The following is a 14,995-nucleotide window of genomic DNA, read 5'->3' on the forward strand; positions in this document are numbered from 1 at the left end:
AAATATCGGGAGAATGGTACGATGTATTTTAGTCAAACTCGCAGTGAATTTGTTCTTATGTAAGACTCATATTTTGATGAAACAATCGAGTTCAGCCGTTTTGGACAAGTTGGTGACAACAAACAAATCTAATTTTCAATTGTTCATCCGTACATAAAATTTAGTGCTAGATATAATTTAATTTACGCAAGTTTTTTATTATTCACATTATTATTAATGTTCTGTAATTTTTTACTTCAATAAATACATATACAGGGTGTCCCGTAAGCTCATGATCAAAGGGTACTGCGATAATCTTTGGACCAAAAGAAGACAGTCTGACCTAATTTTTATTAACAAAAAATGTCTAGCTCCTCTGCAATTGATGGTCAAAGTTCGTCAAAAAATTTATCTTTTTCGAAATATCGGGCGAACGGTACGATGTATTTTAGTGAAACTCGCTGTGAATTTGTTCTTATGTAAGACTCATATTTTGATGAAACAATCGAGTTCAGCCGTTTTGGACAAGTGGTGAATTCTGGAGTGTCGTGGTACAAAAACTATCAGAACTTTTTAGTTGGAAGATTAAATCAATTCATTTTTTTTTTAGGTTGATGCACTAATCATTTATTCACAATGTTGTGCTCTTTGTAAAATCTTGTAGCATTCATAGTTTATGCGAAAAAAAATACTTCTGTTTCCTTGCAACTTAACAATGTTAGACATTAACTGCAACTATCGTCATACGAGGCATAAAATCATTCTCCATCAATCTCACAAATTCGTTTTCAATTACCTTTTTCTAATGAAGAAGTGACCGACATGGTCAAAGTATTAGAGTTTTGCAAAAACAATTTGCGTGAAAGTGCGCATATTTGCAGTAAATGTCTAGCATCGCTAAGTGACTAGAAAACAGACATATTTCTTTTACGCAAAAGCTATGAATGCTACAAGGTTTTACAAAGTGCACACAATTGTGAACAAATGATTAGTGCATCAACCTAGAAAAAATTAGTTGATTTCATCCTCCAACTAAAAAGTTCTGGTAGTTTTTGTACCACAACACACAAGAATTCACCACTGGTCCAAAACGGCTGAACTCGATTGTTTCATCAAAATATGAGTCTTACATAAGAAGAAATTCACTGCGAGTTTAACTAAAATACATCGTACCATTCACCCGATATTTCGAAAAGGATAAATTTTTTGAAGAACTTTGACCATCAATAGCAGAGGAGCCAGACATTTGTTGTTATTAAAAGTTAGGTCAGATCGTCTTCTTTTGGTCCAAAGAATATCGCAGTACCCTTTTGATCATGAGCTTACGGAACACCCTGTATGTAGATAAATGCGAGTCGTCTGTGCAACACTGACACCCACTATTTTACAATAATTTGCTAARAAAAGTTMTAARAAACACTCGTCCACACASAAAGTCCTTAATACAATAGMWTTAATTTTTAACTTTTGCCGTKATTTGCAGTATGTGTGTCTTTGTTGTCACTAATTGATATATTTTGGCCTTGTTTYCAATGATTTAGTAATATTAATTTGACTAATCACCACGAACTATTTTTATCCCACAATTCCATAATGTTGTGTTATTTAAAGAGAAGTACCTTATACCTAATCCTAAMACTTCAATRTAAAATRAAATAAAATGATTTACAAAATACCYAMTATAAAATTTCACAAYGATAAAWCAAAATAATATTACTTGCAAAGGTCGAACCTACAACTCATCGATCAGCAACCGAAACATGCAATTTRCAACTCMAATCCAGGGTCGAATTTGTAWTTTTTAGATGATAAAACTTGGATATTATTTTKTTTTGMCGAAAACGTCGTYWAATARAAACTTGTGACACATCAATGGAATSAGAGAAATATGTACATTGAAATAAACGATAGAAAAATCCACGCCCTTATTTAAAAAAATAGAGTTAGTGTCGACATCTCATAAACTGGATGTGCTATTTTATTAAATTTAAAATAAATGCGTAAGACTAAAAACTAATAAAAAGTGCGAACATTTATGACCTAGAATTTTTGGTTTCCGATTTCTCTGTAAAAATCGTTTTCGGTAATATATGTTTGTACTCGGTATTCTCAAACCCGAACAAAATTTGACAACTTTTGTTTAATTGAACCAAATTTGTAACTTACGATTTAGAATATTGCCATCTTAATAGTTGCTTTTAGCAATTAGTTCACCCTGTATACCTAATACTATTTTGGAATTCGTAATTACTTTCTAAATATTTTGGTCTTTTACTTTACTATATATTTCGAGGAACTGTTTGTTCGAAATTTGGATTCTGGATTCGTAAAAACTTCAAATTCTGAGAATAGCATAAAACTTTATTCCGCGTTCCCTATGCCAAAGTACTAATATTAGCTACTGAACAGATACTTCTTTCGTCGTTTCTGCACCCACTGGATCAGGCAAAACGGCAATTTTTGAACTGGCTATTGTGCGACATTTGGTTGCTGGTGAAGCTAGCCTGAATGCACTCGACAATAAAATTATTTACAGTAGGTTGAACTAATACTTTTTTGTTCAAAGTTTGTTAAGGGCTTTCGACTTTTTTTCACATTTAGTTTCGCCTATAAAGGCGTTGTGCCAAGAACGGCTGGTTGATTGGCATAAAAAGCTTTCCTGTTTTGGTGTGAACTGTATCTCAGTTACGAGTGATAATGATGAGGTCGATCCCAGGGCACTTTTGCAATACAATATCATTATTTCAACTCCRGAAAAATGGGATGTTTTAACGAGAAGATGGAAAGAGAATAATAAACTGATTGATGCCGTCTCYTTGTTTTTAATTGATGAAGTGCATTTGTTAAATGCGGATTCAAGAGGCTCTACATTGGAAGTGATAGTGAGTATTTTCATAATATTCTGCAAGGGRGTTTAAAGGGATCCGCCACGATCCCAGCTTTTAGAGAAAGAAAAGAAGAAGAAATTTAAGAAATTAAGAATTTTAAGAAATTAATCATATTAAAAAATAAAGACGTTTTTATTATTTTTAAATATTTAGAGGCTAAAGATCGGCTCCCCCCAGTCAATCCGCCACTGACTTTGAACTGTAAAATTATTTCAATGATTAAGTATCTATCTATTACAGTACTGAAAATTATCATAAAAAAATTTAGGTTTTAAACTTTAGCACCCTGTATTTCTCTTATAAAAACTATCTGCTTGCAAAATTTTCGAAGTAAAGTTTATTTTAATTTTGATGACCACTTATTAAATTTTATGACCTGTAACCTGGACCTCTCTGTATATTTTTGACTCTTATAGTTATTCAAATAACTACAAAAATGTTTTATTTTCTTCCACACGCTTTAGCTAACCGCAACTTGGTTCCTGCTCTATTTTGAAGTACCGAAAGCGACTACAATTTTCTTAATCATTATGTAAAATATAATTGTTTTGATTATGTTCAGGTCAGTAGAATGAAAACAGCTAGAGGATCGTACTTGTTTAATGGTAATGCTAAAGGTATTAGATTCATTGCTTTATCAGCAACGATTCCAAATATTGAAGATATTGCAGAGTGGATGGGACAATCAGAACCCGCTAAATACTTCCAGTAAGTTGATCAGTTCGATATTAGCAATTCAAATTTAATACGCTTTAGTTAAGAAAATTTTACGAAACTGTAACACATATGAAAATTATCCAAACAGATAAATATAGAAATATAAAAAATATATTGCGATACAGTAATATTTTAATTGCAGCGCACAAAAATACTTATCAACAATCCGACAATCGACAGAGTAATTTTTAATTATTGGTCCAATTTATGTGTTTTGTCACTTGAAGCATTTTTTAAAAGCATGTGAAACATATTTTAAGTACAACTTAATTTAATTGAATTAAAATTATAAAATGTGCTGCTACATTCGTTAATAATTTAAAATGTTAAGAAATCGAAAGGAAATGTTTTTATTTTTATGTGCCTCTTATCCGTTACACTTTACGTCACTCGTTTTGTTAATGTATTTTTCAGGTTCAAATAAAAGTTATTAATGATGAAATAGTTAAGAAGTTAAAAGTGCTACTATTGTTCTTTTTGTAGGTTTTCAGAGGAAGTTCGGCCCGTGAAACTAAATAAGATAGTACTTGGCTATAATTTCAATCCACAAGTTCAATCAGTTTTCAAGTTCGACATGTCTTTGAGCTATAAAATATCTGGTCTTATATCGAAACACTCGGAAGGAAAACCCACATTGGTAAGTGGAAATTTGAAGCTAAAAACAGTGGAAAAGTAAACGGTTTTTTATGCTATTTTAATGGAATCTGAACAGTTTAGTTTGTTTATAACGGAATCCAATAATTTCAATTTTTCATTTTTACATTTCAATTCAACGTATGAACGGTAACTTAATATGACCTTTCGGAAAACATTTTTATAAATTGAGGGTGTCCTGTGACTCTATGGTCATAGCTTGAAGTTATATTTCTTGAATTGTACCAAAGTTTACACATATCTACATATACAATCATCATTGACTAATTTTTTCATAAATGAAAATAAGAATTGCGAATACTAATTAGAATTTAATATTTATAGATATTTTGTAATACGCGGAAAAGTGTCGAGATGACTGCAAATCACTTAGTGAAAAATTTGCAAATTCGCTTATCCCAAGAACAAAAAGAAATTCTTATGAAAATTTCCCAAAATATTGCTGATGTGAAATTAAGACAGAATATTGTCCATGGAATTGCCTTCCATCATGCAGGATTGATTCCAAATACTCGACACACTATTGAAGAATCATTCAAAACTGGACAAATACCGGTTTTGGTAAGTAAATTGTGCTGCAAGTGAATATTGCAATTTATTTGTATTTTTTCAATGTTTTGCTGTTAAAATGTTTTTCCCTTTCTAAATGGAAAGTTGGCTGTCTCATGGTTTTTTTAGATAAATATTGTTTACGCATTTTTTTGTTAAGTTGTTTCAATAGTTGTAAGTTTATAATTTCTTAATTTTTCTTCAGGTAACTACGAGTACTTTGGCAATGGGAGTAAACTTACCAGCTCACTTGGTAATAGTCAAATGTACAAAATGTTATTCCGATGGAGGCTATAAAGATTATGACGAAGTATCGATTTTCCAAATGATAGGAAGAGCTGGAAGGAGTCAATTTGATACCAGCGCGACTGTTCTAATTTTGACCAGTCTACAGGACAAGGTAATATTAATGGCATTTTTCTGTCGTAACAAATACGTAAACAGGAAAAATTTATATCGTTGGAACAGAAGTCATATCTGAGAAAATCAGACATTTGACTAGTTTACTATTTGAGTAGTAGATTATAAAACAGTAAATGTCGAAAAAAATGAAGACCTTAAATTGAAATTAAAATTAATTGAAAAGTTAAAGCTATTTTAAATGTCCTTAGTACGACATACATTAATTGAATATGTAGCACATTAGCAACATGGATATTCAAGCAAAAGTATATCTGCAGGCACAATTTTCAGATCAAGTATGAACAAATGTTGAGCTGCTCTCAGATAATCGAGTCCAATCTGCATAAACATTTGACAGAGCATTTAAATGCAGAAGTTGTTCTTCGGACTATCACAGATTTGGAAGTAGCAATGAGATGGCTATCGTCCACATTTTTATATGTGCGGGCCAGAAAATCTCCGGAAAAGTATAAACTTCCCGCTGGATTAAGTAAAGATAAAATTGACAAAAAATTACTTGGTAAGAGCAAGTTTTATTTATAGATGATTGAGCGTGTAGGTTCATACTCATTAGCTTAGTGTTCAGAAGTCAGAGTATTATTTTATTTTAAAGAAATGTGCCAAATAGACCTGAATAAACTAGTTGCAACAGGCATGATCAGAATGAATCAGGCTATTGAAGTTACCCCAACGGTTATTGGTGAAATTATGGCCAAATATTATGTAGCATTCGAAACTATGAAATTGTTTACACAGGTAAATAGCATTCCCTTATATACAGTACGATAATAACCGGTTAATGGCACGAAGACTTTTTTGTAAATACTTTGTAAGTAAGCTTGTCTAGAGACAGCAGAAGCCGCAAATGTGCCATTGAAAACCAATACACTATAGACGTTACACTTATTTGTTTTACCTTGTATCTGTAAACATATTTTCTTATTAAAGCCCCAATATACTCTGATCAAATATGAACAAAGTTTCTTAGATTTATAATTTTCGAGTTACCGAAGACTGCACAGACATGCATAAGTTCATTTGTGATTAACATTGGCAAATACTGTATGGTTTTGTCTTAAACATTTTATTAATTAAAAAACGAAAAAATGTAGTTTTATCTAAACAGTCAATCAAAAGTTGCTAAGATAGTGTCCAAAGGAGGACTTTAATGATGAAATAAAATAGTTTATGCAACCGAAAAAAATTCAAACAGTCGAAATCTTTTTGTATTGATCATGCAATCAATGGAAGATCATTGCAAGAAATCATTTACCTAATATTATTATTATAAAATTTGATAAACCGAAGTTCACTCGATTACATTAAATAATTTCTATTCTTAGGCTATGTTTTAAGAAATTTGACTGAATCTATTTAGGCTTTAAACGCTATTTTTGCGAAGAAAGGTATTATATGCTCTTTCAAAATAGAAACATCGAAAATCAATTTTGTTGTCTTTGTATTTATTGCTAGTTTTTACTGAAATATTTTTTTTCAGATTACAGGTTCTGAAATTTTAATTCAAATTCTTGCCATCATTTCAAAGTGTAAAGAGTTTTCGGATTTTTACTTAAGGACAACTGACAAACGGTGTCTGAATTTATTGAATAAGAACACGAAGAAGGAAGCTATTCGATTTCCTCTTACAGGACGAATAAAATCTAATGATATGAAGGTAAACGTGTAAGTATTTGAAATTATATTTTAAAATTTTAGTGGAGTTCAGTCTAACGTAACAAAAAATGATTCAGAACAGTTCTGACCTTCTGTTCAAGAAAAAAACTGAAATAATATAAACTGAATACGTTGGTCTATATGTAAGAACTAAATCAATTGAGGATTCGTGGCTTTTTATTAATTTCAGTTATAATTTACTCGGTTCAATTTAGTTCAATAATTACTAATTATTAACTATTAGAACATTATTTACGTCAATTACCGTAATACGGAGGCAGACTGATTATATGGTTTTATGGCTATCGAATGCTTTCAGAATAATTCAGGCAGTGCTTGGGAACTTGGATATTCAAAACCAGGGGCTTGTCTGCGATTCGATGAAAATAATGCGATGCTGTGAACGTTTAGCGAATTGTAAGTTGCTTTGAGAAACTTATCTAATAAGAAAAAAAATTACTACTAAAGAAGGTTTTATTGAAAAAACGTGGAAATGCACCATATTATATAATTATGTCCACACCTCAAGGATTTTAACTTATTTACAATCCCACATTTGTTGTTATTTTTATCTAAACTCCTATTTTCGTTTTTTTCTTACTAGAAAAATAACTTTAGGTTGCAAGTGTTAATATGCATATTATAATAAAATGCTGAGAGCGTATTGATGCATGTAACATGCATTTTTCAGGTTTGTTTTGCACTTTCAAACTACTTTTCTGATTAAAATCATTTTGTGCCTTGTCAGATTTTTTCTATAAGTTTATATTTATATACAGATTTTTTCGAAACCATTTCAACCGAAAATCAAGCTAAGAAAAAGCATGTTAATGAATCTGCCAAAGCTGGCCGGACAAAAACTAGATATCAAGGTGAAATTTGGAATACAAATTACCATACGGGTGGGGTTGTTTCTTTGAGTACTTGTGATCAAGGTGCTCACATATGGCCAAAATTAATTGCTTCATTTATATTTATCTTTATTTTATGCATTCAATTGAGATTTGCCGCATTTTTAACCGGATTAGATAACTCAGTTTTTCTATAGGTTTAATAGAATATCTTGAAACCAGGGACAAGTGCTACAGCGCCCTTTCCAATACAATTACGTTAGCAAAATGTTTTCGAGTGAAATTATGGGAAAACTCGCCGTACGTATCGAAACAACTCACTGGGGTCGGCCAGGTTATTTCTACGTTACTTATGAAGGCCGGGAAAACATCTTTTAAAGAAATTACCAGCACAAATCCTAGACATATTGAAATGGCAAGTATTTGTTCATATTTAGTATAAGATTTAATGAGCTGCAATATTTTTTAGATTGTGAATAGAAAAGCTCCTTTTGGTAATTCTATTGTGGACGAAGCCTCACATCTTCCACAATATGCCATAACTCTGCAAAGAGTTGGTACTGATATTGATTTATCGATAACCCTGATGAATCCCAGTGAAATTAAGCAAAAATGTACCGTCAGTTTGGTTTCGATGATGATTCTTCTAGTGGGAGATAGCAATAATAACATTTTGCTCTATGAGAAATATTCGTAAGTTAATGAATGAAAATAGAGTAGACAAAACTTAACAAGTAAATTTACATAATACATAATACAAAATACATAATTAGTTCGTTCAAGGTGTCAATTAGTATTTAGCGCTTCAATTGTCTTGTTCAAGTCTAAATATTTGCTATGAATTTTCTAGACACTCTTACATGTTGGACACACTCGAAGTGCGACGTTCCTTCAAAATCACAGACGCGAATCTGGAATTTATCAAAGCTTGCTATATAAGCGACAACTGGGGTAAGACGCGATGAGTATTTTAATATTTACTGCAAGTTAACATTTATTTAGTGGGATTTGACTGTTGCTGCAAATTGACCATTTCCACAAATACGACAAATAGTGTAGAGAATCTTTCTACAAACAAGAAACAAACATGTTTGGATTCGTATATGGGTATGAATAAAGTGAAAAAGCCTAGGACTTATAAAATGGTAAGCGCAAGCTAAACTGTAATACGAATATCTGAAGGTTTGAAAATCTGAGCAATTAAAATGTTGTGTAGACGCTACAAAGTATTGATCATGTTCTGATTATGCAAAATAACCACTTTTGCATCCTGATTCCTTCAACGGCTGATAATTGCTTTTACATTTTTGTTTTTTTATGTTTCACTTTCACATTTTAATAATAAAATAACTTACTAAGTGTATTCTATTCAAAAACAACTACCTGTACAACCTTTCAGAAAACTGATGCTAAAATACCTGTAAAAGAAACGAATAAGCCAAATACTAAAGCTATAATACAAGATGGAAGAGAATGTGAAGCAACAACTGAAAATATGAATAGCCAAGGTACATATAAATCGTAGAAAATAATCAGGCAATTCACGAGCACCCCAAATAAGACTACTTAACTCCTACTCAGTATGTTGAAAATTATATCATGATATTATCCTTTAGAAGTAAAGAAATCACCTCTATGTGACGTTAAGAAAGGAGGAGACAATCCAAAAGTTGAACTTCTAGATTCGAAGTCCATCGGAAATTTTAACAAAAGCACGTACAAATTCAAAAAAACCAGAGAGAAAACCACAGAGCAATTAGACGAAAAAGTGTTGTCATTATCATCAATATTAGATGAAGAACAAAGCTCTGAACTTAAAAGAGGCGTAGCTGAAAGTAGGAATTGCGATGATCAGTGGAAGCTAGTGGAAGTTAGTGGTCGTACTTCTGATGATGCAAGTAATGAGCAAAGAATGAGTGCAACCGTTAACCCGCCTACAAACAATGGTAGGTCAATGCCAATGGCGTTAGCTTGACTTTGCGATATATTATGTTAGCACTTTTCATTATTTAGGTAATGAAACTGTGACTACAAAGAAAAAAAAGGCCACCCACCTTTTAGGCGCACAAACCATTAAGCCTTCTGAGGAAACGAATCAATTTGAGCAATGCTTGGAAGATAGCAAATTGAACTGCACCTTCATTAAAAATATGTCAAAGAAGTATCTTTTCGAAACAAATCAGCCAAACGTGAATGAATGTATGGAAAATAAAGATGATTCTTCACATGGTAATCCAAAGGTGAATGTATTATTCTTGCAATTTAACTAGCAAAATAATTTTAAACTACTCAATATATTTATAACCGCATCAATTAATTAAGCATATTTTTAGTTTTATTTAGACATAAGCTGTATGAATACAATGTAGAGTTATATGAAGAAAAATACAGAGGGTGATTCAAAAATATTGTATTCCGACTTAGAAAGTACAGTAAAATATTTATAAAAAGTTTCTAAATCTTAATCTCTCAGTGAAATGCATTAGAACGGAAATTTTGAGCCACCTTGTGTTAATACAGTTTTTCTCAAAAGTGAAGTTGAAATAATAAGACGTGATAAGATGTTTTGTATCTCAGAGCAAAATGATCAATTTAATTTTGAAATCGTCACATTTCTGAAACTATTTAACGGTTTTTCTTCTTGGACCAACTGTATTTTAGTTTTATCTAATAAATTTATCTAAAAAAGTTATAAAACAACACTTACTAATTCATAAGGTTCCCAGACTAAGCAAATTTTGCTGTTTTGAAACTGAAATTAAAAAAAATTATATACAAATGTTTGGTCTAAAAGATCAGTTAATTGAAGAGTGTTTGAACGTAATTTTCATACACGTCTAAGTGTACTATTTAGTCTGGAAGTTCGATTCTCGATTGGTAGCGGAGTTTAGAGCAAAATGACCTTGTTCTAAGTTAACTCAGTTTAGCTTCAGAGCGATTCATCAAGGACTAATACTTAAGGGCTATTTTTTTTTAAGCATGTTTTATTTATATTAAAAATATGTTGCTCATCTTGGTGTGAACGGAATCTTATATTAAATTATTAAATCTGCTATCAAGTCGGCAAGGAAGATCTGGCGTATTTGATGTACTACGTCATTGTTATTTTTTTATTACGAATCTTAATGTCAGTCAGGTGTCAAATTAATGTGCCTTGTGCGGTTTTGTCTATATAAAAGTACATTGTTTGTTACTGTTGAATTACATTGAACAATTGGTTGAATTTACATACAAGTTTTACTTTAATATTTATATTATATGTGGTAAGTTGGAAAAAGATTATCGTTGATTAGGAACTTGAGGAGCGAAGGTCCATTTATTCTGCTTACAACTTCAGTTTTCTCATTGTGGTTTTTCATTATACAAAAACAACTGGAAGACTCAACTCAGAACTCATTGATAGATAAAAGTGTAATCAAATGATTTCTTATCATTACCCATATTATTATTCTGAACGATTCTATTCTAACAATCAACCCCTGCGTTCCCAACTACCAATTTTAAATGGCACTCCCAAGAAGTAACACATAGTTTTAAAGAGAATAATACTTTCCATTCAACCACCCAAAAAAGTGGTATTGAATTGTCGATTTAAGACTTGGACGAGAAAATGCGCCAAATTAAGACAGAAATATTAATCGACGAAACATTTGGTAATTTATTAATTTCGCTTTATTAATTTAATTTATGATTTGTTGAAAATGTGCGTCGTTATTCGCTAGGCAAAGTGAAGCCTGCCTTGAAATCATTCACTAATATTATCAACATTTCAAGCCAATTTCGTATGCATGTTTCTCACTGAATATGTTCCTGCATATTATTGAATATCGCAAGAATTTTTGATTTAAATTTTGATTAATGTTTGTTAAGACTTTCACGACATGCTTTACTATTGCCTAGCGAACAACGGCCAACATTTTCGACAGTTTATAAAATAAATAAACAGCCGAGATCAATAAATTACCATATTTTCGGCGATTTATATTTTTTGTGGTAATATGAAACATTTTCGCTTTAAAGTTTTGAACCGATCATTCAATTTTACTTTTTCCCACATCATTGGTAAGAGAATTTTGTTACTTGTAAAATTATGGAATTCAGTGTGTCGTGCCATTTGAAACTTTAAAATAATGGTAGTTGGGATCTACATGTGGGGGAACTTCTACATGTAGATGTTCTTATCTAAGTCGACATGTTTTTCGAATTTCGGTTAATTACGGTCAATTACGGTGAAAACTACTCGAATTTCCTCACTCATGTTGTTATGACTAAATCGAATTTTCGATTCTCTATCCAACGATGCCAAATCTGTGGCTCAAAAGAACCCCTGACTTGAAAGCTGGATCGGCTCCTGTATATATTATTATTTGTTATAATACATAAGTTAGATTTATAAAAATGAATATCAAATTTAAGAAGCGAGCAAAATGTACTACATTTACAGGAAATAATGGATAATCCAGATTCGACAGTTGATCACGTAGAGTTCAGAAGGTATTTTGGTTCACCAGAACCGAAAAATCAACGGAGGTCTATTAATGGATCCGCCTTCGATTTCTTTCCTCAAAAGTCAATAAAATGGAGATCACCACTCGTCCATTCACCCACAGTAAAATATTCGCCTCTGAGACCAGCTGATTTCAATTTTGAGGGCGAACGAGTTGACCATCTTAAGGAGAATGTAGATTCCATGGGGTGAGTATTTTACGCTTTTTGCAATGACAACTTACTTCAACTGATCTAAATACATTTCCTAACTAGTCTCTACATATGTTGATATATTTCTAACGGATATTTGTTGGCGGATGTAAATTGGGGAATATTTAACAATATCCAGCCACTATTTAAAATCGTACGAAATTATTGCGCTTTCGGTTTAATTGTGAAATGCAAAATTCAAATCGTCTGCTTTATAGTACATACGCACGATGCGTTTATGCTAGATATAATCAGGAAAATAAAAATTCCTGTGGATTTCATTAGATGAAATTTTAAAATAAGTTAAGTTATAATAATTATATAGCCACTTATGCTAAATCGCAAATTAAAATAAGACGTACCTGACTAATAGTCGTTTCTGCAAAGAAAGCAAGATTTATCTATAAATAAGGTATATATTTTTACACATATTTAATGATTGTTGGTAAAAATATTTATTCAGACAGAGACTGACAAGACTTAATAATGAAAAATCCATAATAATATATCATAATATTATTTTTCAGATTTCAAGACAGTTTCTCCAGTAAAAATTCAAATGCAACAGATAATTCGGATAAGCAAGCCAACCATTTTATGGAGCCAGTAAAAAAGAAATCCAAACATCAGTTTCCACTGACTGATCAAGAATATACTGAGGATGCAAACGAATCATTTAGCACAAGGCTTAAGGGATTGGAAGACATTTGCGACCCAGAATATTTTGGTCTATCTAACAGAAGAAAGGAATCGGCTGTGAAATACTACAGTAAACTTATGAATACCAATACCAGAACAGATGAAAACAGTATCAAACCACATAGAAATAATATGCCTCAATCTGGCACAGGTCAAAACTCTGCTGATAATAAAGCTGAGACTTTTCAGGCAACACAAGATTTGTTCTCTCAGAGCGATTTTTTGGCAATGTCAAAGGAATTGGATATATCGATGAGTTCTGGACGTATGGCATCGAAAACACCCGATCTGCCTGCAGGAGGTGGTGGTATTGTTCCAACTTCATTTCATCCGTCCTCGAATCCTGAATATAGAAACACTTTTTCGAATGTAACATATAACAGAAATAATGGACCGAATAACTTTGATGCAGCTCTTCCATCTACGTCTAAAACATGTTTGGATACGAGGCCTATTAGACCCTCAAGCCGCTCTGAAATTTCAGGAAGATATGCTGCAGACCATAGATATTATAATCCATATATTTCAAATGAATCTAGTTATTCGCCTCGCCAAAGTCATTACTTTGGTTATCCGCCCCCAAAATCAGAACATTTTTATCAACGGCCAATGCCAACTCCTCCAAATATATGCTTGTGTTGTGGTCATCCACCTGTTAGACACGTAAATGATAACTATCGTTATAATTCACGTTTTGAAAACCCGATCACCACACCTCCATATTATGGTTACATGGATGAGAGATCACCATATTCAAATAGAGCTACAATGTATCCTCGTGTTAATGATATACCTGAAAATTATATCGACAGCTGTCTACAGCAGCTGGATGTAGAACCAGTAAACCATCTTCCTCATACAAACAACAGCTCCCATTTAAACCATCTTCAAACTGGTAGGAATCGAGAACATTTACAAACTATTAAGCCTGAATCTTCAATGGTGCACAGAGCAAACTTTAATTTTCAGGACAATCAATTAAAGTATCCAGAAGATGACCGGAAAGAAAATATTGAATCCCAATCTCTGCCGCCTAGTTTCGAAAATCGTCGTACGAGTTTCTTTACACCAATTGTCGAAAATAACCAGGATTGTCGACTAAACTTACATTGCGAACGCCAACCTGAGAACAATAGGCGTTTCATAAAGGAAATTTTCACTCCCACGCGAAAACCTCAACTACTCCATAATTCGCCAGGCTATAATCGAGTACCTACAGTACCGAAAACCACGAATATTCCGATACCACAATTTCGGCAAAGAAATCAACTTAATTTTAACAGTTTCGAAGAACGTCTCGATAATATAATAATGCCCAATCAGGGGTTTTCCTCTGGAATCCCACATCAGGGTGTGGAACGTTACAATAATTAYAATATGCCTCCTTGTAGCAACCCGAATAGGCAATTCATTATGGATAGATTTACGGATCCTAATAATCATAGAGATACCCAGTAGATGGATAGGAATAATTCACTGTTCTTTTCCGATATTTGTTAGTGTTTCATTGTAATTAGCTTTAAGTTCAGTTCTAAAACTTCGGTCATTTATATAATTGAATAGTTGAGTTGGAGTTTCTGCCATTAACGATTATGACGTGACGTACATTGAAAAATATAAAACAATCTAACAAGGTTCATTCCTTCAAGTTTTTTTCTACAAATGGGTTGTGTGAAAACACATAACTCGTGCTTTGAACAGAGATTAGTAGACTCTTAGCACTAATCTCCCATCTGAAAAAACCTAATACAAAGCTATTATCTAGTGGGCCCGAAATAATTCAGAGTTAGTTTTACTTATTGATAAGTATCTAAAAAATGCGTATAGAAGGCAAAATTGACTCCATAACAAAAAACTCATGGCAGTAAACAGAAGCATTTTAGT

At 32.2% G+C, this 14,995-nt stretch overlaps 2 protein-coding genes across 2 annotated transcripts in view; both read left to right on the top strand.

Moving 5' to 3' along the window:
• The window catches only part of LOC109540596 (probable ATP-dependent DNA helicase HFM1), a 9,982-nt gene extending 1,802 nt beyond the window's left edge, over positions 1-8,180 (top strand). The window contains exons 2-12 of the mRNA XM_048667260.1: positions 2,389-2,514; positions 2,581-2,861; positions 3,430-3,575; positions 4,068-4,221; positions 4,563-4,799; positions 4,993-5,187; positions 5,481-5,709; positions 5,803-5,945; positions 6,688-6,872; positions 7,183-7,280; positions 7,912-8,180. Of these exons, the coding sequence (XP_048523217.1) occupies positions 2,389-2,514; positions 2,581-2,861; positions 3,430-3,575; positions 4,068-4,221; positions 4,563-4,799; positions 4,993-5,187; positions 5,481-5,709; positions 5,803-5,945; positions 6,688-6,872; positions 7,183-7,280; positions 7,912-8,156 (2,039 nt within the window). The 3' untranslated portion in view covers positions 8,157-8,180. The remainder of the gene's footprint in view (positions 1-2,388; positions 2,515-2,580; positions 2,862-3,429; positions 3,576-4,067; positions 4,222-4,562; positions 4,800-4,992; positions 5,188-5,480; positions 5,710-5,802; positions 5,946-6,687; positions 6,873-7,182; positions 7,281-7,911) is intronic.
• A 26-nt stretch (positions 8,181-8,206) lies between these two features.
• Positions 8,207-14,750, top strand: LOC109540673. Its single transcript, XM_048667580.1, has 8 exons — positions 8,207-8,407; positions 8,565-8,665; positions 8,717-8,859; positions 9,114-9,222; positions 9,331-9,660; positions 9,728-9,954; positions 12,159-12,409; positions 12,940-14,750. The coding sequence occupies exons 1-8, from the start codon at positions 8,301-8,303 to the stop codon at positions 14,567-14,569; spliced, it is 2,898 nt and encodes a 965-aa protein (XP_048523537.1). The 5' UTR covers positions 8,207-8,300; the 3' UTR covers positions 14,570-14,750.
• The last annotated feature ends 245 nt before the right edge of the window (positions 14,751-14,995 follow it).

The sequence above is a fragment of the Dendroctonus ponderosae genome, unplaced genomic scaffold (assembly GCF_020466585.1).
Source record: "Dendroctonus ponderosae isolate FM_Combo_2020 unplaced genomic scaffold, Dpon_F_20191213v2 Dpon_F_20191213_6, whole genome shotgun sequence".
Classification (NCBI taxonomy): domain Eukaryota; kingdom Metazoa; phylum Arthropoda; class Insecta; order Coleoptera; family Curculionidae; genus Dendroctonus; species Dendroctonus ponderosae.